The sequence below is a fragment of the Dipteris shenzhenensis genome, chromosome 30, assembly GCF_047967505.1.
Source record: "Dipteris shenzhenensis isolate YYH24624 ecotype China chromosome 30, Dip_SZ_1.0, whole genome shotgun sequence".
Taxonomy (NCBI): Eukaryota; Viridiplantae; Streptophyta; class Polypodiopsida; order Gleicheniales; family Dipteridaceae; genus Dipteris; species Dipteris shenzhenensis.
Genome location: NC_141625.1, coordinates 43706160 through 43732185, shown reverse-complemented (window position 1 = coordinate 43732185; position 26026 = coordinate 43706160). Strand labels below are relative to the sequence as shown.

General features: G+C 45.0%; 1 protein-coding gene across 1 annotated transcript in view; it reads left to right on the top strand.

Moving 5' to 3' along the window:
* Positions 1 to 26026, top strand: part of LOC147882173 (uncharacterized) — a 76599-nt gene that overhangs the window by 25599 nt on the left and 24974 nt on the right. The window contains exons 19-22 of the mRNA XM_087401527.1: positions 18884 to 18935; positions 19087 to 19178; positions 19289 to 19434; positions 19593 to 19737. Coding sequence (XP_087257653.1) covers positions 18884 to 18935; positions 19087 to 19178; positions 19289 to 19434; positions 19593 to 19737 — 435 coding nt within the window. The remainder of the gene's footprint in view (positions 1 to 18883; positions 18936 to 19086; positions 19179 to 19288; positions 19435 to 19592; positions 19738 to 26026) is intronic.

Below are 26026 nucleotides of genomic sequence, written 5' to 3'. Positions count from 1 at the left end.
ACCAGGGAAAACTTATTGAGCTAACTGGTTCTAGGGATTCTCCTTCAACCCCAGTTGCCTCTGCCCTACAAGTAAAGAAGTGGGTTCGTAAACACCAAAGACTTCACTTCTGTTGGTTACGGCAGTAGAGGAGACACCAACAAAGGATCCTCCTGAATACCTCAACCAACCTTTTTTCCAGCCTTACCTGGATCTTTTTCCACAGGAATTGCCAAAGCAGTTACCACCTCGACGACCTGTGGATCACCCAATGGAACTTATTCCCGGCAGTAATCCACCATCGAAGCCTCCTTATCGGGTTTCTTACACTCAAAATGAAGAAATCCAAAGACAGGTCACCGAGCTACTCGACAAAGGTCACATTCGGCCCAGTCGCAGCCCTTTCGGATCTCCTGTACTACTTGTGGAAAAAAAGAACAAGTCTATGCGCCTTTGCATCGACTACCGAGCCCTCAACAAGCTCACTATCAAAAACAAGTATCCATTGCCTCGCATCGATGACCTCTTCGATCAACTTCTACACGCAACACAATTCTCAAAGATGAGATTGGCACCACTACCATTCTCCACTGGTGGCATTCTCCACAGAGATTGGCACAATTCCATATGATCTCCCCTCCCTTGCTAACGTGGGGTTTCCCCGTTTCAGCCCTCCCAGAAATCCCGAAACGTTTCCGTTTCCGTTCCCCGTTTCCCCGTTTCCCCTAACTATGTCAGACACGCCTTGCAGCCTGGGAAGAGTATCTACCACTCCTTGAGTTTGCTTATAATAACTCTTTCCATAGTGCCATCAGCATGACTCCATTCCAAGCAGCTTATGGACACACTCTGATTGTACCAACAAATTTTGTACTTCAACATCGAGTGGCCCTAGCTGATCAACTGGTTCAAGAAATGCAAGACATTCTACTGCAAGTCAGGGATCATATGCGAAAAGCGCAAGAGCGGTATCAACGGTCTGCCAACAAACATAGACGTCACCTGGAATTTAACACTGGTGACATGGTGCTATTATTTGTAGCCCCACATCGCTATAAGACGGTTAAGTCTGTGTTTCCTAAGTTGCGACCAAGATACTATGGACCTTTCCGGATCGTCAAGAAAAATTCACCTTTAAGTTATAAATTGGAATTACCACCATCATGGGGTAAAATCCATCCAACATTTCATATTTCTTGGCTAAAGATGTACATTCTAGGCGATGAAGCAGTTCCTCCTGCAGGTGATTATGTCCCAGAAATTGAAGACGATTATGTTCTCCTTATTCCTGAGCGTATTCTGGACCATCGACAGCGAGAGACTCGACATCGACTTATCACGGAATTCCTTGTTCTTTGGTGAGATCTGGACGACTCCGACGCTACTTGGCAGTCTGATGAAGACTTACAGCAGTACCCTGACATTTTACAGCAGTATTTTCAGAATCTACCATGATATTTTCTACATCAGTTCATTATCTCCACCAGGGTCTTCTTTTGAGTGGGAGGGGATGTCACGATCTGTGACGTATTCCTTTCTCTTTCTAGACTTATGGATGGTTTGATGAATGGACACTTGTGGAAGAGTATGACCTTTCGACGGGACACTTGCCCTTTCGACGGGACACTTCTTAATGAGGCACAACCCTTCACAAGAGACATTCTAATGAAGAGACATTCCTATTGTAATGTACCCTCTCATCAAGGGTCACACCCTTCACAAGGCGTACACACCTCTTCATGCACATACCCTTTGGAGTACACACCTTTTCATGTGTGACTCTTCACGCTCTATATAAGAGAGGCCCAATTGTATGGATGACACAATCACATCCACCCTACAAATATTCAAGCAATACAGTTATTCCTTGTTCTCTGCTATCTCAGTCTCTTTTCTGTTCCTTAGCACATTTCTAAATATAGTAAATCTAGGATTTCTTACAGAATTACTTGGCTGTATTAATTCCTTTTCCAAGAGTTCCTTCACTTGTGACATTATCTCTTCCTGTTGTGCCTTAACTGACACGATAGGGAGGTATATTAGGCGGTGAGCTTCCTGGAATTATATCAATTTGATGATCCTCGGGCCTCTTGGGAGGTAATTCTTGAGGAAGTGCATCTGAGAAACAATCTTGAAAATCTGAAATAAAAGCAGCCCTTTCTCTATCTAAAGCAGAAAGAGTAGAGCCTTCCTGAACTGGTTGGTTGTCCTCTTTGACAAAAATCAAGTACGCTGAAATATGACGCTTTATTACATTGGAAATTCAAGAAGCTGAAACTATAGGGATGGACTCCCCTTTTAACTTTACATCAAGTACATGGTTTTTGCCTCTATGAGTTAAAGAAATCTTCTTGTTTCTCATCTGCACATCAGCCCCCACCCTGTACATCCAAGGCATCCCAAGCAAAGCATCACACTCTGGCAAAGGCATAATGTAGAAGTCCTCTGCATCCTGATATCCCTGGATATGCATCCTCAACTTGCCAATGATAGGAGTGACAGGTGTGTTGAGTTCAGGATCATCCATATCACACATGCCGGATGGCCCCATTTCCTCAGGCTTGATGCAAAGCCTTCCTGCCATATCAGGAGTTATGAAATTTGCCTTTGCCCCAGAATCAAAGAAAAACAAACAATTCTGATTTCTGATTTCTGATTTTTCCCCATGCTCTGCACATCTCAGTCTTTTCCATTTCCTCTTCATCATGTGCATGTGGCACACTCCCAATCACATCTGGAAGAAGTCCTGCGGAAGGTTTAGGCTTTTTGCCCTTTCGATCAGCCTGTTTATCACCCTTCTTATCATCATCTGACCTGTCTCTTTTCTTGAATGGGCAATCATAAGAGCGGTGTCCCTCTCCTTTGCATATAAAACATTTGTTTTGCTCCATGAGTGACTTTTTCTCTTCATCAGATAACTTGGTACGGGGCTGTTTATTAGGCTATCCACGCCTTTGACCAGCTTTGAATTGGGCTTTTCCTCCCTTTTGAAACAGTCGTTTGCCATAATTTTTATTTTCAGATTTGATGTCCTTATCCTGGTGTTTGGCAGCCCGTTTGTTGTCTTCTTTCTTGCTGTCCATAAAGCCCAAATTCTTCTCCTGCATCCATGCATATTGTTATGCTCTAGTCGAGATAGCATGACCTCGGATAGATCGGTGGGCATTTTCTCTTAGATGACCAACTTTTGTAATAATTCATGTGCGTAATTAAATGGTCAAGAGAAGTAACTGCCAAGGTCCTAGGTGAGGGCGTAATGGCATTGACTAGATAGTTCTAATAGGGCTAGGGCCTAGGCGCATCTAAATGTGCAAATTGCCAAGGGGCAATTTGCTTTTAAAGGAACTCCAAGAGAGGGGTGAAAAAGGATGCATCTAAGTAAGGGCCTAAAATGTAGACATGTGGCCAGGAACTATCTAGGGAATTGTGGGTCTCAGGGATAAGGATGAAGGAATTAACGTTGAGAATTGTAGAATCACGCATCAAGTCCTTGAGAGTTGGCTGGGAGGAAAGAATAATAGCCATCGCCCGTGAGAACTAAGTAGCGTAGCGCAGGTCTAGTATTATCGCAGGAGCTGCAGAGCGCAACAAGAGAGGTTGTGTCACACTTGGTATCAGAGCGCAGCGAGGGAGAGTTTGACGGACAGCAGTAGACGATTGATGACGGACGGCGTCATGATAGCGTTAGATGTGACGCAGCGTTGATGACGGGATTTTGCGTTCGAAATAGGGATAAGGGAAGGTAGTACAGAATTGTCGATCTTACGGGCGCCCAGTTAGAACGACGAAGGGTGGTGACAATAGGCAGACAGGGGTCGTGGGAAGAGCGAGCGACGGAGCATCGATACCACGGTGACGGACGTGAGGGAGCTACGTCGACGGACTGTAGATAGAGGCGGACGACGCATATGGTTGTGTAGTGAACAGTTTACGTCGACGCCTATATCGTCACTTGCGTAGAGAAACGACAAAAAGAAGTTTGCAGTAGGGAGATGACGACAAGCAGGGAAATATAACGCAGATTGACGATCACGACTTATGGTGGCGTCGTCTCCAATCGCGTGGTGGCGGACTTGGATCCAGGGAGCATTTATGTCTTTCGAAAGAAATTTCTAAGTACCAGTTAGTTCGTTTTTACAGCAGGGACTGTTGTTTATTTTTTTGTCTATAACAAAAAGGGGGAGATTCATCATATTTATTTAAAAAAAAAAAAAACCCCAATTTATTTAATTAAAAAAAAAAAAACCATCTTCCACTGTGAACTTATGGAAGCAGAAGGGCAGAATTCAAGGGTGAATCCTAGTGAGTCTAGAGCACAATCTACACAACAGATGTCACATCACACAGCACCTACATTGATTGGTAGGATTTCAATATTAGAGGATGCTTTACAGCAGATTATGAACCAACAGCTTCAGGTGAATGCTGGTCAAAATGAGATTAGGGAGATGGTGCAAGCCTTGTCGGCTAGACCATCTAGGATTGATAAGGGCAAAGCTCCAGCAGAGCCAGAGCCCAGTGTACATTCCTTAGAGCGCGCAAGGGTCAAAGTGCCTAATATCGCTAATTATAGACCGGAGAAGTACGCTGGTCGGATGACCGAGCGCAGCTCTGATGTGATCGAGGTTTGGTTGCACAAGTGGGAAGAAGCCTTCGCCATTTGTGAGATTAGATCCGATCTAAAGAAAATCCGCGAGGCCACACACCTGTTTATTGAGGCAGCGGACAGATGGTGGATAAAGCAACAGAAGGATCAAGTTGCTCCAACCACCTGGGAAGGGTTCAAAGCTGAATTCAAGAAACACTTTCTCCCACCTGATGAAGAATCCCGAGCTTGGGATGCTTATAGAAATCTTCGTCAGAGGAGCTTGTCAGTGGCAGAGTACACTGACAAATTTAGGGAATGTGTTATGAAAATAACAGACCCTCTCCCTATGTCGGTTCAGTTAAAAGACTATATCTATGGACTGAACGACAAAATAAAAATGGAAGTTCGGGCTAAATATGTGACTACACTAGATGAATCTATAGCAGTAGCCCTGAACTATGAGGATGCCAGAGGCAGATCTGGTGGATTTGTGCAGGCAGGGACTCAGTATGAGCACCCGAGAAAAGGGGGATTTCAGAGGAAATGGGTTTCAAAGAGAAGTGTCTCGCAGCCAAGTGGCCAAACCAAGCAGGTGAAGCCGGTTGAGGGACCAGTAAAAACAAGTACCACCGTTGGGGTGAAAAGGAAAATAACTCCAATGGCAGCTCGGGCTTGGTCAAAGTCCTCGTTGACCCCTGAACAAAAAGAGAAAGCTAGAAAAGAAGGATTGTGCTTCGGCTGCCTTCAGCGACATCAGTGGAAGGATTGTCCACTGAACAAAGATCGTCGCACGGCTAATATGATAATATCTAAATGCGACGTAGAAATGCAGGAGAGTCCCAGTGCGGAACATATGCAGATGCAACTAGCGGGACCTTCTCAGAGGTTAGTACCTTGTTTGTTATGTGTATCTGTTGCTAAGTTAGTGACGAGTGCACCTGATAACATCCTATCTAAGCCCGCAGCAACGGGGTATACAGCCTTCAATGATACGGAGTTAATCAAAATGAAAGGGCAAGTGGCCAATCATGATGTCATTGTGTTGTTTGACTCAGCGTCAACTCACAATGTGATTAACTCCAAGCTCGTGAAGAGGCTGAAATTAAAGACAAGTCCATCTGACTATGCGTATACAGTCAGGATGGCAGATGGAAGTTCAACTGAAGTATGGGACCAAAGGGTTACCCAGTTAGAGCTTCGGATTCAGGACTATGCTGAGAAGCTTGATTTTGAAATAACCAAGCTTGCTCATGCAGATATAGCCCTGGGAATGGCGTGGCATTCTAGGAAGAATCCAGCCATTGATTGGAAAAAGCACGTATATCAATTCAAGATGAATGATGTGCTTTATGTCTTGCGAGGTGAAAAAGATATACCTCAGGGACCGTTGGTTTCCGTGATGGAAATCAGAAAGGCTCAAGTAGAGTTTTTATACCTTTGCACAGCATCGGTAGAGTCGGTGGATGATTCTTCGACTAGCACTGATGTTACGCAAAGTGGTGAGATGGCCAAGCTGGCTAATCTTATAACAGAGGAGTTCTCTGAATGTTTTAGGGATGAACTACCATATGGGTTACCTCCAGAGCAGAAAGTTCAGCATAAGATTGAACTGATCCCGGGGGCAGAACCTCCTCCCTATAGGATGAGTTTTGCTGAAGAAGCGGAGGTGCGTAGGCAACTGGAAGAATACCTCAAGTTAGGGCAGATTCAACCAAGTTTCTCACCTTTTGCTTCACCAGTGATATTAAAGAGGAAAAAGGATGATACGTTTCGCCTCTGTATAGATTACAGAGCATTGAATAATATCACTGTTAAGCACAGGTATCCGATGGCTCGGATTGATGATTTGCTAGATGCATTACATGGAGCCGTGATTTTCAGCAAGATAGATCTTAAGTGCGGCTATCATCAGATCCAGATTAGAGCCGAGGATGTGCATAAAACCGCTTTTAGAAGCAGGTATGGTCATTATGAGTTTTTGGTAATGCCCTTCGGACTTACCAATGCTCCAGCGACCTTCGTCATGCTTATGAACGATTTACTACGTCCGTATATCGGAAAGTTCGTAGTACATTTTATTGACGATATCTTGATATTCAGTAAAAGTGTTACTGAGCATCGTGAACACTTAAGAATAGTGTTCAGTACTTTGAGGAAAGCCAGTCTTTACGTGAATAAAAAGAAAACTATACTGTGTATGGTTAGGCTTGAGTACTTAGGGTTCATAATTACTCCACAGGGGGTAGAAATGGATCCGAAGAAAGTGGCTGCGATACTAACTTGGCCAATCCCTCAGAGTCTGACCGCGTTGCGATCATTCTTGGGATTTGTCCAGTTTTATAGAAGGCATATCAAAGGATATTCCGAAATAGTATCGCCATTGACTGATCTGACCTCAGATAAAGTACCTTTTATTTGGGGACAGAATCAACAAGAAAGTTTTAACACCATAAAACAAGCTGTGGTCTCAGGACCGGTGTTAAAAATAGTTGATCCCCAGAAACCGTCGTTCCTAGAAACCGATGCAAGTGGCATTGCGGTAGGAGTAGTCCTCCTTCAAGAGGGAAGGCCAGTAGCCTTCGAAAGCAAGAAGCTTTCTCCCTCTCAAAGGAATTGGCCAACTCATGAATTGGAGTTGTATGCTGTTATCCATGCTTTGAAAACATGGAGGCATTATCTGTATGGTTCAGAGTTTTATGTGGATGTGGATCATGATACTCTGAAACATTTCTGTAAACAGCCTGACTTGAGGGGCCGCCAAGCTAGGTGGCAGAGCTCATGCAGGAGTTTAATTTAACGATTCGGTACCGAAGAGGAAAAGACAATAAGGTAGCTGATGCGTTGTCTCGCATTATGCATAACCTGAGTTTCACGGTATTAGAGAGTGCTCTAATGACCGAGATCAAAGAAACTCAGAAGGTGGACGAGTTTGTCCAGAGCTTATGGCCTAAGGCTCATGTGTTAAAACCCGGGGAAAATGAAAAGGATGACCTGGCATCCAGAAAAGGCCAAACTTATGCAAGATATGCCATAAGGGATGGTATGCTAGTTAGAAATGGCAAGGTTGTAGTACCTGGTCAGAATGATCTCAGGCAGAGAGTCATCCGACAATGCCATGATAGCCCGTGTGCGGGACATCCAGGAGTCGAGAAGACATATGATCTCGTGAAGCGAGATTTCTTTTGGCCAAAGATGAAAAAACATATTCATGAATATGTGACACGGTGTTTCTCGTGTCAGGTAAGTAAGGCCGAGCGGGTGAAGCCACCCGGACTTTTACAGCCCTTGGAAATACCACTAAGTAAGTGGGAGAGCATTTCCATGGATTTTATTGTAGGGCTACCTGCAACACAAGGAGGGTATAATTCTATCCTTGTGGTGGTTGATCGTCTAACCAAGATGGCTCACTTCATTCCGACTAGAGAGTCTGTTAGTGCCCCGCAAGTGGCGGATTTGTTTATTAGACATATATTTCGTCTGCATGGATTGCCTAGATCCATAGTGTCAGACAGAGATGTCAAGTTTACCGGTCACTTTTGGACAGCGGTATTTGAGACACTAAGGACTGAGTTGGGAATGAGTAGTGGGGATCATCCTGAGACGGATGGTCAGACGGAGAGAGTCAACCAGACTTTAGAGGATATGCTGAGGGCATATGTGTCATTGAGGCAACATACATGGGACAAGTGGTTGCCATTGTTGGAGTTTGCCTACAATGATAGGAAACATTCATCTACGGGGTTCAGTCCGTTTGAGCTGAACTATGGTTATAGACCAGCTAATCCAACTATAGTTGGAGTACCTCAGAAAGTGCCTAGTGCCGCGAACTTTGTAGTTCAGATGCGGGAGATGCTAGCACGTGCGAGAGCTAATATCCGTCAGGCTATGGATAGAGCCAAGGTGTATGCGGATGAAAATCGGTCTATAAGAGTATTTGAAGAAGGAGAAAAAGTTTTTCTCAGAATTCCTTCGCACTCGAAGTCGTTGACTTCAGGAGAGTGTGCTAAGTTATCACCTCGATACTGTGGGCCGTGGTTAATTCTAAAGAGAATAGGTAGTGTAGCCTATAAATTAGAATTACCACAGGGGTGTAAGGTGCACCCGGTTTTTCATGTTTCACGTTTAAAGAAATTTTTACATGCTGGTGACTCACTAATCGAAGGTGTGGTTTTGTTTCAGGAGATAGAGGATATTGCAAGGCGCAAACCAACAAGAATCCTGGACCGAGGAACAATGCAGATACGAAATCGGAAGATACCCACGGTGTTGGTTGCATGGCATGGTCAGCCTCTATCGGAAGCTACCTGGAAATCCGTATACCAGTTACGGAGAGCATTCCCAGATTTCATCATCGAGGACGCTGATGCTTGAAGAGGGAAGGAATGTTATGCTCTAGTCGAGATAGCATGACCTCGGATAGATCGGTGGGCATTTTCTCTTAGATGACCAACTTTTGTAATAATTAATGTGTGTAATTAAATGGTCAAGAGAAGTAACTGCCAAGGTCCTAGGTGAGGGCGTAATGGCATTGACTAGATAGTTCTAATAGGGCTAGGGCCTAGGTGCATCTAAATGTGCAAATTGCCAAGGGGCAATTTGCTTTTAAAGGAACTCCAAGAGAGGGGTGAAAAAGGATGCATCTAAGTAAGGGCCTAAAATGTAGACATGTGGCCAGGAACTATGTAGGGAATTGTGGGTCTCAGGGATAAGGATGAAGGAATTAACGTTGAGAATTGTAGAATCACGCATCAAGTCCTTGAGAGTTGGCTGGGAGGAAAGAATAATAGCCATCGCCCGTGAGAACTAAGTAGCGTAGCGCAGGTCTAGTATTATAGCAGGAGCTGCAGAGCGCAACAAGAGAGGTTGTGTTACACATATGCTGTCCTTGCATTCTCAATTAATTGAGTTGTAGAACCCACCTTGGTTTTGATGCAATAATCACGTAGCTCACTAGGCAATCCACAACAGTACCTCTCTATTTGCTCTTTCAAAGAAACATGCCTGTAAGAGCTCAAGAGCTCAATGGCAGCAAAACATCCCAAAACCTCTTGGTGTAATCATCAAGATTCTTGCAAAGTTTGTATGACAAGTCATGCCAGTGTGAAAGTACTTCAACTTCAAAAGTTGGAGTAAGCCAAGTAGAAGAGAACACTTGAAGTAGAAGAGAACACTTGCTTAAATTCCAGCCAAGTAGCAGGTGCATCTCCATGAAGCATAAGGTTGGTGTACCACTTAAGTGCATTGCCTTTCAAAAATGTGGCAACCTTCCTCATCTTGGATGCTTCTGTAAACAAACCCCCAAGAAATGCAGCATCAAACTGTTGAAGGAATGTGAGGGCTTTGTACCTGTCTTGTACTCCATTATATGTATTAAACTTGACATAAGAACCACCATCCTTAAATTCTTTATATACATTTGATATTGGCTGTCCCAAAGATGGCTGTATATTTGCAGCATTCCCTTCACTAGGGAGAGCCATGCTTGGCTGAACATTAGGCATGGGAGCATATGCTATGGCTTGCATGCCTGGCTGCATTCCCACATTGTCATACATGGCTTGCTTTCTATGCCCAATTGGCGGTGAAATCAACATAGCATCAATGATAGAATCTGTACCAAAATATTCAGGTTGCTGCCTCAAATATGGCTGAGGTGGTTGAGCCACATTTATGGACTGCACATTATTATTTTGAGGAGTAGAAGTACCCAAACCAAGGCCTTGTGCTGGCTGCTCATACTGTTGCACTGGCTGTACTTTTTGTACCTCTTTCTCAAGTGCTCTTTTGGGCGATTCCTCTCTCTTGGAAGTCACTTTCGGAGTCATTTTTGATGGCTGTCCCTCATGGGAAACTGATGCATGAGTGTGCGGTCTGCCATGAGAAGCTGATGCATGTGTGTACTCACTCTTTCCGTGCTTGTGCTTTCTTGATTTCTTCTTCTTCTTGGCATTTGTTTGCACAATCTGAGCCAAATTTTGAGCCAGCTGAGTCAAAGCAGTCACTGCACTTGCAAGCTATGCATTCAACATAGTAGCATCAACTAACTCACTGCTAGAACTAGTATCACCGTTGAGCTCAGTTGTAGCTTCATGTGTGGCCTGGTCAAAAGGCATTTGTTGTGCTCCCTGCAGCTGTACACTAGCTGGATCATTAAGGCTTTCCTGCCTTCTCCTTTGAGGAGTTTTGGAGCTCTCTTGCTCATGGGTACTCACCATGTTTATGGTTGTAATATTCAGCTGTCAAAAAGTGCAGCAAAGATATCCTTCCACCAAACTACCAAGGCCCACCTCTTGAGAAAGAGTGTGTGGTATCCCGGCAATGGAACCAATGAAACCGGCCTCTAATCACTCAGAGGGCAGTGGAACTAAACCTTTAATCACTTCAGCACTTATTTACAGCTCACAAAGCATATATCACAACCATTAACCATTGCATGATCACCATTTGGCATTTATCCATTTGTTCACAAACAAAACCACTGAAAAAGGGATGGAGGCTAGAATGCCCCTGCTCAACAGACATAGACAAGTGCACCCGATTGGCCCCAAACACCGTGGCGCCCCTTTTGGTATTTCTTTATATTTCACAGTGAAATGATTACAAGTTACATCTAGGAGACCTTCCCTGCAACTGAGCACGCAGCCCCAATTCACTAAGCCTTCGCAAGGCTTTCAAGCATAGAACACCATCACATAAGTGCACTTAATCCATAGGCTTAACCCAAAGGCATTCTCTTTTCCGAGTGCAATTCCATTGGCTGTCCAGATACAATCACACTGCACCCTAGCTGCACTCTCTTTGAGTGGTTTCCAGATGGCATTCACAAAGCTTTTCAAAGCTCCAAAATAAAATCAGCAAAGTACCCAACCAAAGAATGACTCATGTAGCACTGCCTGGGCACCTGTGAGCCAAGAAAGAGGCGGCACACAAGGCCAACCAATAGCTTATGGCAAAAAGGAATTGCAGTAGCAAAATCACAACTCACCAAGCCCTGAAAACTCGAACCAAGTTCTCAATCGCCAAGAGGACATAGTAGCCAATGCCCAATTGCATTCTCAGCCAAAGAGGAGTGCAAAGGCATGAAGAAATAGCATTTACAAGAGCCGACTAGCAAGAATTCCACTGAAAAATGCGAAAAGAGGCACTTCTGTCGCGAAGAAGTGGGAGTTCTTGGGCTCAAAAGAAGCGTGCTTTAGAGAGGAATGCATTGAGAAGGTTTTGGAGAAGTTTCATCGCCGGAACGTCCTCCAAAACTGAGAAAAACCAGTCAACCAGCGCGTGGGACCACTCGAAATTCAACAGAAAGCTGTAGCTTTGCAAGAGGAGAGGCCCAGGAGGCGGTAGAAGCAAAAAGGTTTAGAAAAAGCCACTTTTGCAAATTTGACCAGCAAAAGAAGTGCTCAGCTCTGCCCGTTCTACCAAACGCACGGAGGGAAAAGCATATCACTACGAAGGGGAGGCAGAGGGGAAGCCATCGGGCCAAACGAAAGTCTAGGAATCCAAACGGGTGAGGAGTTATGAAGAAAAACGGGATTCAGCTGAAGGAGGCTGAAAAACCAGTCCAAAATCTCAACAAAGGGAGAAGATGAGAGAGAAAACCACACATGTGAAGTTTAGAAGGATCCAGGAATGGCAAAGGAGCATGTAGAAGGCACTAGAGCCACCTGGAACTCTAAGGGGGCCCATTAAAAATGCCACATCATCATTTCCCAACAACCACTCTTTTAATTCCTTGGAATGCCTTTGGGCCTAGGGATTAATTACGCTTATGTGCTAGGCACCATGCCGCGTTTAATTACACATTATTAAGCCCACGCTTGGACTTTTAAAACCAAAGTTGTCACGGTCTTGTAGTACATTAAAGTACTTAGAATTTCACGCCCCCGTGACAACCATTGCTCTAGAGAATCGTGGCACAGTCAAAACCAAAGCAAAAGAAGAAGACGAGGGGAGAAAGAAAGAAGCATTGACAGCACATATCAAGAAAGTGCTGCAAAAAGTGGCCATCCGGGGAAGACTTAGAATGAGCGAGAAGTGGTGCAACAAATGTTCATGGGGCAGCCACACAAAAGTAAACTGCTGCACCTAGTATTGCGAGGCTTGTGTTAAGCACGGTCATGATAGCTCAGAATATTTGTACAGTAACAAGTGGACAACATATGTCAATCAAGCCCCGAGAAGCCAGGCCAAGAGATGACAAACCACCCTGCCCTGACCCAGGAAGAAGAAGACGTTTCGGATCGAGGGACCGAAAGAGATTGAGATAAAAAACCCTGCTAAGACCTAGAGGGAAGACAAGGGTCAAATGCTACTTCAGTGAAAAAGAGGGTCATGTCAAGAGCAAGTGCAAGCTGTAGGCAGGAACACACCAAATCTGTAAGAAGGGAAGTGGACCCTGTTGTGGAATGCATATCAATACTCATAGAGATGCTTGAGACAACGGATGCCAACGTACATATTCACTCGTTCCAAGGGACAAGCAACACAGCAAGCGAAGGTGCAAAAAGGGAAACATATCAATTGGAAAGGCCATGGAGAAAACTAGCATTGAAAACTTGGTGGTACAGCCTAATCAGTAGATAACTTTACTAACACAGTGCAGACGGAATCTTGAGAAAGTGGGTGCTACCGCACGAACAAGGTATTGTACTACCCGGGGCACATATGGGGCTCACAAGAGAACACTTCAGTGGAGAGCTAACTGCGAGGAAAGTCCTTCAAGCGGGACTGTGGTGGAGCACTTTGTTCAAAGAGGCTTACTCATGATATGTAGAGTGTGCTGAAGTGTGAAAGAATGGGGAGGCTATTGCCTTAACATCACATGCCCCCTCCCCCTTGGAAGCCTTCCAAAGATGGGGCCTTGATTTCATGGGTCCTTTCAAATACTCGGCCCAACATATACGTCATTGTAGCCATAGACTACGCGATCAATCGGGTAGAGGCAAAAGCATTGCAAGACAACTCCGCTTGGAGCACTACTAAATTCATCTATGAGAAAAAATTTGCAAATACGTTTGCATGATAGAGTCTTCAACAACCTACTATTCAATGTGCAAGGGACAAGCAGAATCAACAATCAAAGTTCTAAAATCAATTCTCACAAAAATTGCTACTGTACATTGATGAGACTGGAACATATATGAGAATAAAGAGACTGGAACATCTATGAGAATAAAAATTGTAAATACGGGGGTAATACAGTTTGTATCAACCTACTACCTACTGTGCAAGGGATAAGTAGAATCAACAATCAAGTCCTAAAATCAATTCTCACGAAAATTGCTATTGTTCATTGATGAGACTGGAATCAATGACTGGAACATCAAGTTAAATATTGTCCTTTGGGCACATAGAATAGCCTACAAAGCCACAACCAATTTGACACCTTTCCCGATGGCTTACGGGTTGGAAGCAGTTGTGCCTTCAAAATTCTTGGTCCCAAGCGTCTAAGTAGTCGTGGTGCACTAGATGGGAGAACAAGAATCTATCACAAGGAGACAGCAATAGCTAGCAGAATTGGATGAACTCAGAGTTTGAGCAGCATTGGCACAAGAAGTCATCCAAAGATGGAGGAGCATGGCACAATGACACATTGTGAAAAAGAATTTTGAAGAACATGCTCTTGTCACTCTACAATGCAAAACTCAGCCCCCTCAAAGCGAATCTCAAGCTTGGGTGGAATGGTCCATTCAGGTTAAGTGGATTGTTCCATACAGGCACAGTCCAGGTGGCTGACTTGCAGGGGAACCTGATTCCTGAGTTGTTCAATGGGAGTAAGGTAAAACTTTTTACCTTACCATGCAGCTGCTTTTCAAAATTTGCCTTTATGGCAATCTCATGAGGGAGCACAATTGCACGTGCAAGGATCACACAGTAAAGCTGCCACGTTGCCTAAGCATGCAAAATGGACTCCACTATTTAAAGGAGAAGCATTGCATGCGAAGCCCGAGGCGACGGTAATAGTTCTAACAAAAGGAAAATTTTCATTCAAAGTAACACTTACGTCTACACTCATCCACTTTGCACTCAAGCTCTGCCATCAAGCTAAAACCAGCTCTCCTTTGCGACCTTTCTCACCGGCTTACAGCTCCACAGCATCCTTGCCCTTGCTACAAAAGCTCCTTGCACCCGACACACTGAACACCAAAGAGCCACTACACCCGACAAACTAGACAGCAAAGAGCTAGCAGCTGCTTAAGAAAAACTGCTTGCGAAAGTTCGAGTAGCTTCCATGGGGGGACAGTTTGAGGTAGCAAAAGAAAAGGTGATAGTCATAACCTACAATGATGAGGATATATTGGTCATCATCGACGAGAAGATCATGCTCATTTGACACTTGATCGAGCAATTGTTCGAACTTCCTTGCATGGCTCATGAGCAGCCCACTCCGACTACCCAAAGGCGCTACTCGTACTTCTAGCCGGGCAGCTTCAACTCCTCGCAAGGATAGCTCATCTTCTATGCTAAAGTTGCCTCAATGAGGCCATTTTTCATGCTTTTGGCGGAATACCTTGGGTTCAAGAAGAGTACTGGGAATGTCTAGTGCGATCAAAAACTCCTGCAACCTTATCAGATTCAAAATTGCCCCCAAACAATGCCCAAGGCACATAGCATCCCGAGGAGCAAACGAGGGAACTAACTTCCCCTATAAAACGAGGCAAGAAAGCTCGTCCAGGATGAGTCACATAGTAAAGTCCACCCCCCCCCCCGGCGTACCCCGCCGCCTCCAAACAAGCCAACAAAATGTTGAAAACGACGAGCCAATCTCATATCAATAGCCGTGCTCTGAAACACTAGGTTGCCTAGGAGTCGAGTGGAGTGCAAAGCTTCAACTTGAAGCTCCTCTCCAAAAGCCAACTCAGAGATACACGGGACCATCTTAGCCGTGAGGGAGCAAAAGCACTGCGATTCTTGCAGCATATATCAACACGTTGGGTGCCTCCCCAAGTGTTGATACACAATGAACAAAAGGCCGATGAGCTTCAAGAAAGCAGGATGTGGACATGAAATGTTGAGCTCAAATCAAGGAGACCTTCCTTCAAGAATGAATCACAAAGCTCACCTGTGACCTCCACCAACTCCAAGATGAATACGATGCACCGTGGATGGAACATGAGGCACTCAAAGCAACCCAAGAAGAGAACGAGGTAAGAGCGAGGGGCAGCGGAAGACACAATTGCGGAAGAAAGATGGAAGGTCGAGGAGCAGTTGACAAAGTAGAACCAGAGGACACGCTTGAGAACAAATTGCAAGGCATAGTACAGAGAGAGACGGAAGTGAAATCAGTAGAGCAATGAGAACAGGAGGATATTGAGGCAATCAATGTGGAGCACGATGCCCTCAAAGCGGAGCTTGAATTGTATCAATCAAAGGGAGATGAACAAGGGAGGACCCTTGACCGAATCCAAGACTTGGTGCGAACCCTCAAAGTCCCTATTGAGCACCCTTTGAATCTACCAAGGCGACGCGGCCTCGATGACCTCGAGGAAGGCACAGGATCCTAGGTCTCCCGCTCCTCTATCTCAAAATTGGACACTCCATTCGACACGCACACTATAGAAGCAAGGCCAAGCATTGATAGGCTCCAAGGACAGGGCCCCCACCAAGATAGATAGAAGGAAACAGTCGCCGCACTAGTGGCCCTCAATGCATATGGCACCCTCCACAATCTTCAGCAAGAACTTCATCGCCCACTCCGTTGTGCCAACCTGCGTCTTGAGTGATTCCAGTGGATTACCTTCCAACCACGGGAAGGCTGTATGATCACATGACACATGATTACAATCTCAAAACCAAAGAAAGAGCACAAAGGGAATGGCCAAAGTACAGAGGAGGTGGCAGGCCATCATGGGGCGCATTGCAGCATTGCCGAATACCCACAACTAAGACCTTGCCCAATTACACTGCCAACCTCCTCTAGCTAATGGAAAAAATTGTTAGTCATCACTCGACAGAGTCATGCTCTATGTGGGCACATATTATGGGAGTAAGCCGAGGATCTATGGAGATATGGAACAAGGAAGCAGACCCGATTGCCCCTTTCATCCTCTCTGAGCCCCCTTGACCATAATAGCCAACCCTTGCCAACGAAGCATTGCAATAGGTATAGCTTTCACGTGCACTTGGCACCAAAAGCCATATGAATAAGGCACCGTAGCACAGAGAAGACCACTCTGAGGACATACCTCCAGGTCCACAAGTTTCGAGAAAAGGCTAGTCCTTGCCAGCCCCTTACCCGAGATTCGGACAGCAAGGAGTCGTTCCAAACTATGTCCGGGCGAGTGTTGACCCTCGACAACCACATGAATAGACTCATAGTAGTGAATGTGGGTGAGGCGGTAGGCGAGTGGCATGCGAGAGTCATCTCTATGCACTCATCATTGTACCAAGGATTCTGAGGTATCGTCCCAATTGGAGCATGTGCTGCAAATTTGGTCCTGGGGAAGGATCTAGTGGCTGCATCATGTAGCACTAAGACCAGGGTGTCCGAGGCCTGGATGAGGTGCGCATCGTCTATAAGTAGATCTGAGAGCTCATGGTCTAAGTGGCTCCCGTAGACTGGGTAGAGAGCATGGTCAAAGTGGACTTGGACACGAGTGGGTGTGCAAGACGATGGCATAGTAGCCAAGATGCTGAGAGCCAGGTATGAGTGGTCAGCGCCGAGTGGGGGGGAGGCACAATGAAGTCGTGTATGCATGGTGCAAAGGCCAGGATACCCTTCAGATAATCCACTGTACTAGTCCCTCCACCATCTGGGAAACAAGTAAGCCTACCGAGATGACCGCCATCTTGGAGGCCGTTATATATAATCAGGTCATGTACTACTCCCAGCTCAAGTAGATATCGCCCATACCTTGTCACATTGTGGTGCATTTGCTAAGTGTCTCACAATCCGGAGCTCTGTTGGGTCTAGCTCTGGAACTATGAGGAAGTCCGAGTCAAAGTCTAGCAAACCCACCCGCCTATCTCCTATGCATGCATTGAAGTCATTGAAAAGGAGGATATCTCCCTGCCTAGAGAACTCTGTGATGCCATCATATATCCTCGCATATAAACTATGCCCCTCTATAGTGACCTCATGTGCATAGGATGATGTATCTGGGGTAAGTAGCATATTGCTATGAAGATCAATCGTGTCTTCACTCCCCTTCTTCCTTCTTCCCTTCTCCCTTCTCCCCCCGGATAATCACTTTGCCATCCTTGTAAGCAGCCCATTTGCCTCCTTCTCTTGCTGCCATTACATGTATCATTCCCTCCCTTCTATGCTCCTGCTTTAAAAGAGTGAGGTTGTCATCCAAGTAGATTTTGGTCCCCTTCAAAGATGCCCTTATGGTCATGAGGGTAGATCTGTCCATCGCAGTCCGGAGTTTCATCACTAAGGGTCTTGTTGGTACCTCCGTCACCCTATCCTCCAAGCCACCTCACACGTAAGGTTGACACCCATCTTGGTGAACAAAGCTTGAGCATCTGCCATTGGGGTATCTCCTACCATTAAGCCTCTTACTAGGACATTCAGTGCCTTGCTGGCCCTCCTTTTCTCTTCCTCTAGCACCTCAGAGATAAACTCCTTCTTAAGGGCTGCTGAACCCTTTTTTTTACCACTGTTGTCCACTCGAGCATCTCTTCTTTTCCCTTAGTAAGCGGTTGTGTGAACTCAGCATGTTTACTGTTCACAGTGGCCTGTGTGGCAGCTCTCTCTTTCTTAAGAGCTGCATTTTCTGCTTTAAGTTCTTCCATGACTTTGCTGCCCCCATCTGATGTTATTTGCATGTCTTTCATTTGTTGTAGCTAAACCCCCAATGTGTGTACTTTGTCTTGGAGCTTGGGCTTCTCACTTTCCCATCCTGCTCTCCTTCTCCCACTCTTCTTTCTTGGCCTTTTCCTTCCTCCATTCTTCTTGTATTTTCCCTCCGTGCTTTCTGATCTCAGCTAAAGTCTTGTCCATGTGTGCTTTCTCAGCCAATAAAGCCACATTTGTGGCCTCCAAGCTGTCAATCTTTCTATCAGCATGAGGCATATCTTATTAAGGCATGTGAGTACATCTGCAGTACCTTTGTGAGATGTCCCTGTAGAGAGGGCTGCGATAGCTGTTTCCAGAGCTCGTTTTCCCCATGTATCTTCTACACGTGCTCTTGTAGGCATCGTGCAAAGTAGTTGAAAATCTCTGCTAACTGTAGGAGAATGCAGCAATCTTGTGATTTAATGGATCTTGATGTTCTTGAGCTGTATCTTGAATTTTTTGCTGGATATTTGATGGAGAGAGAGAGAGACAGAGAGACAGAGAGACAGAGAGAGCTAATAAAATATCTTGTGCAGATCCTTGTATATGAGTATATGACAAACGGCAACCTCCATACACTTCTATTCAGTATGCTTTCCACTCCTTAAGGCCACATCAATGGACAGAATGAACGTCAGATCATTGACAATGATTTTATTGTTGAGCTATGAATTGGTAATTTTGTAGCTTGTATATGATGGTGAAACATATTTTTCTTATAATCTATGCATATGTGCAGAGAATAATAGTGGAGTTACATTAGACTGGTTAAGGCGATTGGACATTGCTGTTGGTATTGCACATGGCTTGGAATACCTTCACTCCTTTGCAGTAAGACTATGATCATCTGGTGCAAATACTTCCTGTTTTTGTCGTATTTTGAGCAGCATTTAGTATCTTTTTTAAAGATCTATCAGACAAAATTGGAACAATTTATGCAGGATCCACCAGTAATTCACAGGGATGTAAAGCCAAGCAATATCCTGCTTGACGAAAATTTGGTGGCCAAGCTGGCAGATTTTGGAATATCGAGAGCTGCTCCTGAGTTTGAGACAAGCTTTGCCACTACACCTGCTGGAACTGTTGGGTAGTAATTCTCCTACGATCCCTTATTCCTGTCTTGTTTATCAGTTTTATTTGCAGCATTAAAAATTTGGAAAGATTGATTTGAAATTTCATAGGAGGATAAAGTCTATATCATTTTTGGGTGGTGCAAACAGTTAAAATTAACCTTTTTTTGGGCAGATATATTGATCCTCAATATATTTTGAGGCAACACCTGACGACAGCAAGTGATGTTTATAGCTTTGGCATGGTTCTTTTGGAGCTTATTTCTGGCCAAAAGTCCATAGATAACACTCGAGAAGAGGATCACAACCTTGTTGAATGGGTAAACTACCACCCGCTTTGTTTCTTTTACTTTGTTTATTTGTGTTTTGTGGTAACCATAATTAGGTTTAAACCACTGTTAATCCTCATTATCTGCTACAGGTTATGTAGGTGGCCTAAAACAATATTTTGTATCTTTTCAAACAAAAGTCATAGAAATCAAAAAAGTTTACATATTGAGACGCTTCATTGGTATGTCTAACAGCCAAAGCCTAGAGACCAATATGTTGAGGTTTGTTTCGATGTCCAAGCATGATTTTTTTTTTTTTTTGCAGTTTACTTGATCCCCACAATAATAGGGCTCCGGTCATATATGCCAAACCTCGAAGCACATGCTTCTGGAAACAACCTTTGCTCATCAACTAAGTAGATCATTCTAGAAGTGGGTCAAAGTTTTCAGGATAATGGACACCACATGTTTCTTGAGACATAATTGTTCTTTAAAAATGTCTAATGAACATACAAAGATTCTAAGGATGTGAACGGCTGTGTTCACAGCTTCACCCCAATAAGCTCTAGTGATGCAGACGCGGGGGGGTTTAGGTTGCTCTCTCGCGGGCACACTGATCCGGATATTGCTTTATGGAGATGACGTGGCTCTCTTGTCTTCCTCAGCAAAGGGGCTCCAGAGACACCTTGATGCACTACAGTCCTTTTGTGAGTCTCATGATTTGAAGGTCAACTTGGGTAAAACCAAGGTTATGATCTTCAATACATCTCGAGCCATCATGGGCCAGTAGCAGTTCGCATTTGATGGGTCCCCTGTCGAGGTAGTCTCATCATACACTTATCTTGGGATCGTCTTTTCCGAACCCATCTTCATTATGAGACCCGCGATGCAAGCACACCTAAGCAGAGGATATTTTTCATTAGGTAGACTAGAGAGGTAGTGCTTCCGCTCTCACTTTCAGGATCCATGGAGCCAAGGGTTGCTTTTTGACTCCTTGGTCCGCCCAGCAGGGATGTGTGGCAGTCCATGCTGGGGGCCAGACTTGTCGGATACAGAGTGGGTCAGGGTGGAGTGGCTACAGGTTCACATGTTATCACGGATGATCCGTGGTAAGCCATCCGTTCCTCACCAGATCATTCGGGCGGAGTTTGGGTCACCCCCATTGCAGCTAGATGCTGCATTTCAGGTCATCATGTATCTGTATCGAGTCAGGGAGTATGGGGATTACACCTCTGGGCACAGCAGGATACCATGGCTAGCACTGTCCTCTTCTATGGCACTTGCAGCAGGGGGACTAGAGGTGCTGGTATGCACGCACAGAGGGATGGTTTGAGGGACTAGGACTCCACATGGACAGACTCATTCCAATACAGCATGGATGCTCCGTTCTCTCCCCTCCTATCACATGAGGTCTACCAGATTATCCGTGAGGATCTACTACAGCTATACACATTTCGGACTTGGTTGGGCTCGAGTGATCTTCCAGTGAAGCTGTCCGGACTTCTACAGAGATTACTTCTTACATATCACAGCGGGGGGTTTCATTGATCCAGCAGGATACACGCAAATTCACCTACCCCTCTCGTTGAGGATCTCTCTTGGGCAGTTTAAGGTCTCTTCACACAAACTTTGTATCGAGAGCGGCAGAGCAAAGCGGTTACCCAGGAAGAGGCGCATATGCACACTGTGTGACATGCAGGAGGTTGAGATAGAGGAGAATTTCATCTTCAGGTGTCCTTTTTACTATGAGATCCGAGGGTGTTTCAACTGCCTCTTCACATATAGTTATGGGATTTTTGCCCGTTTCCTCTCCTATCCAAACCAGCGGTGTTTGACTGGTTTCGTGCACCGCGAGAGGATACTTCGAGCACTGACACAGAAGCAGGCTTCTTCTTCGACTGAATCTCTCAGAGCTCTATCACGGAGTTCTTTCAGCTAGATCACATAGACCCCCACGGGACGAGACCTTGACATGATCGTGACCTAGAGCCTGTGACCCAACAGCTCAGATAGAGAGTTGACACACAAATCATACTTGGGGACATCCCCTCCTTGTTTCAAGTCGGAGCCCTACCGACGGGGGTCACAGTGGCCCTGGTTAGACGCAGAGCTATGACCAAGAGACGTACGAGGACTGCACCCTTGAGGGGCCGACAATGCTCTATTGCTGACCTCATGCCTCCAGTGCCTCATCCATCTTGATGTCTTGATGATGATGATGATGATGATGATGATTATGATTATGATGATATATAGTCCATTATCGACATGACTATGTTGTACTTAGGACTTAGTACTGCCATTTTGCATTTTTTGCATTCTGCATTGGTGTGGATGCTCGTTTAGTAGCTCCACTACCACGGCTCATTGTATCATGTTTTTTCACAGTCTCATAGACCCATCGGTCTTCCGAAGACTTTAATAAACTTTCTTTCTTTCTTTCTAGAGAGGGACTTCCTCCTCAGCATGGTTAAACCCATCTATGTCACTATCCGGTGCTTCCGCTCAGCTAAGCTCACTTTTTGCTGAGATGTGGGTGCGGTTGTGAGAAAACTACCTCTTGATTCCGTACTTTTTGTGGAAAGCATCGCAACTCACCAGATGTGAACTCACCTCCTCTGTTAGCGCAAAAGGAATTCACATATTTCCTTGGTTCCTTCTCATGGGTCATTTTTGGCCCCCGAGGACGATAATAAAATTCTACTCCTACTTCTACTTCTGCCTTGGCCTTCCATTCTTTGGATTTATTGAAAGCTTTTGACTTCTTGGCAAGGCAATACACCCAAGTCATCCTGTTGTAATCATCTATAATGTAAGAGAATATCTAGACCCTGCAAATGAATTTACACACATGGGACGACAAATGTCAGAATGAACCAACGCCAGTGGCTCTGTGGCCCTCGATGAGGCCTCTTGTGAAAATCCCTCCCTATGTTGCTTGCCCTCCAAGCAAGCCTGATAAACACCATCTTGTCGTGCGATTGACAGAAGTCTATCAACCATGTTCGCCTTCTACATCTCTGACAAGGTGCCATAGTTGACATGTCCGAATCTTTCATGCCATAGCTTGGAGCTCTCATAACCGCCTCAAACTAGGAAAGCATCAATATGGTACAAGCCACTCTCCTGAACTCCTTGAGCTACAATACCTCCCGTCTTCTTGGTTTGACAACAACTCCCTTGCCGTCGAATATCACTCAATGCTTGCTGGACTTCGACATCTGACTACATAGCTTTGGAACACCTTAATGGCTTCTGATTTGGTGTGAAATGGTATGCTGCCAATACCTTTGACAGGATATGTGCCATTGTTTCCCACAGTCACTTTAGAGTTGAGATGTGTACCTTCCATGGTTTTGAACCATTCTTTCTTGTTCAAAATGTGTTTTGATGCCCCGTTGTCCACATACCAGCCCTCCGTGTCCTCACTCACTGCATGAGCTGAACAATGCTCAATGACTAGGAAAAGCTCACCGCTAGTAACATTTGCTGAGTTCAACTTTGGTTCCTTCTTGTGCCTCTTCCACTTCATATTTTCTTTCTTCTTGCGAAAATCTTTAGCATAATGGCCAAGCTTCTCGCAATAGAAGCATTTGACTTTCTTCTTCTTCTCTGCATCTTCCGCTTTGCCTTTGGAATCCTTAGACTTACCCTTGCCACGTTTGTCTTTTGCCAAGAGGCCTTGTCATCTTCTTTGTTGAAGTGCTTCACTTGAACCTTCTCCTGCGGCAATAAGGGTCCAAGCTTTTCAAACGTCAGAGGCTCAGTACTCTCTCCTGTTGTAATAGTGGTTGTAAAACTCTTGAGGCTCCTTGGGAGCATCCCAAGTGTCAGTAGTGCCAGCTGGTCACACTTCTGACCACCGCGGCAGGTTGTGCTCGCACCGCCTTGAATTTCCTTAGGTGGTCATGTACCGTACCCATGCTCATGTTGAAGAGCTCATGATTGAGAGCGAGAATATGTGACGTGTTATCTGTCTCGTTTCAGAATGCCCACGCCTCCATAGATGTCTTTGCCATCTGGATGTGGGGAATAGCCGAATCTGCCATTGTCCCTATGATCATTGCAAGGGCCTGGGCATCTTTGTCTTCCCACGCCTCAAGCTCATCTGCATCCACAGGAATAGTGATCTTCCCCGTCTTATCCTTGACGTCTGCTGGTTTTGGATCCACAATTTTTGAGCCACCAGATGACTCCCAATCTTCTATTTCCAAATGGGTTAGTTCATCCGATCCAACTTCCTGGACTCTGCGAAGTTATGGATGAAAGGAGGAGTAGAAAAGGAGGAGGAAGGGAGAGCAGTAGTTGTAAAGGATGCCATCTCTTGCTGTAATACACACTGCAATGTACTCTGCGCATCTGCAAATAATCACTTGCTGTAGATACTAGAGAACTCTGCTCAAACCTTAGTTGAATCGGGGTCACCTTGTTTCTGAGGGACTCCTCCTTCCAAGTGGAAACTAGAGCTGCAGTGTTGGCTCTGATACCATGTTGAAAACCACAAGGTAGACTCACTCAACCTCACATGCAGCAGATTAGGATCAGCTCTATCCTTCACACTCAATGATGCAGCTCATTGATGAAGACCTCACTCAAAGAATAGAGAATAGACAGCACATGAAGGAGAGAGAGATAGGGAGAGATCTTAGATATATTCTACCACCAAACAGTGGGCAAAACAAGCTCAGAGATGAGCACAAAACAACCAGCAGCGCCTAGGCAAAATTGAGAACTCTCTTGTAGGCAAAATCTCGCTGAACTCCTGCTCCACGCTCCCTCCTGTAGCCTTCAGTGGCTGATGAAGAAGGGTTTTCCATTAGTTAAAGAGTGAAGGCAATAAAACCTGGAAAAAGGTAATAGGGGCCATGGCACTCAGATTGGCACTTCAGTAACGCTGGATTAAAAGGGAGTGGTCTGAAAATGATGTCAGCAAAGCTAACAGAGCTTAAGGATCACCTTTTCCCTTTTATACCAGAACTGCAACCATGCTCAAATTGTGGGGGGAGAGGGGATTATATAGGAGGCTGTCAGCCCCCCCCTCTGGCCAACTTGCTGGTTGGTTGCCACAGACTGGGCCGACCAGCCTGGTTGGCTGCTGGCCTAGCCACCTGGGCAGGCCTATTTATAGGCCGTGCCAGTGAGCCTTATTGCTTACAAAAGTGGGGACATTGACCTGAAACCACCTGAAACCAGACCACAGGAATCCAAGGGAAAAGAGCAAACTGCTAGAGAAAGAAGGGAAAGGGAGAAACTGTTCAGAACACTTTAGAGATTGTTAGAGAAGAGGAGATGGAGGAGGAGAGCTTGGGAGAGGAAAAGAAGAGGAGGTAGTTCCTAACACCCAGTCTTTTGAGGAACAGTTGAAGGAAGTAGACCAAGCTAACGTCAAGAAGGATGAGCTGCCCCTCACATTGGTTAAAGGGAAAAGAGGGAGTAAAGTAAGAAAGCTCCTCAGGGAGAGAAGGGTACCCCCAAAGAGAGGACAAGTTTGAGAAAGGTCACAAATCTAGAACCCAGGGGGAAAAGAAGACTGTTTAAGGGATTTGCCTTGTCAGCGGCTAGCCCAATTCAGTTCAAGAAAAAGAAAAAGAAAACAGTAGTTATATATGCTGAACAACAACTAGGATAAGTTCAATTTCTTGTGCATAAATGTTCATGGATTGATAATGACCTTAAACCAGCTACGTAGGGTTTAGATACTAGACCAAAGTTTGTAGCCTTACAGGAACTGAAGGTAGGATGGATAAACTTAGATAGCGACTTTAGCGGGTAGACAGTAGAAGGAAATGGTTCATCACAAACCACATGGGAGGAAAAGGAGGTGCAGCCCTGGGGGTGTCTGAGAACTTGGAAAACTGCATTGGTAGAACTGTCCCAGCCCGAGATTCTTGTGGAATAGGCATTGAATTTTGTCCACAATAATCTCACTTGTGAGATTTTTCTATATATGGTCCAAAGTTTTTCAAAGGTAGGACTCTTCTTTGGAACTCTTGTCCCTAGGGCTCTTGTCAAAGATATGCATTCTACCATGTTAAAAACTCCAGAATGCATGGTGGAATGCATGTCAGATGGCAGGGACTAGGCAATCTATTAAGAGGAATTGAACTTGATGCCTAGCAACAGCTTAAAGAGACTGCAGAATTAGTAGGTGTACTTAAAAATTACTTCTTTCACTTCGATGAATAACCAAGTTGGGGATGCTCATAGTATTTGTTCAAGACACTTAGTGATGAATCACTGTTATGTGAGTGCAGGTCTTTAAATTCGCTCCCCTTTCAGGTCATAATCCCATCCAGATAGATGCCTTTGGGAGAACAGTAAGTAATACTGACAAATGCTG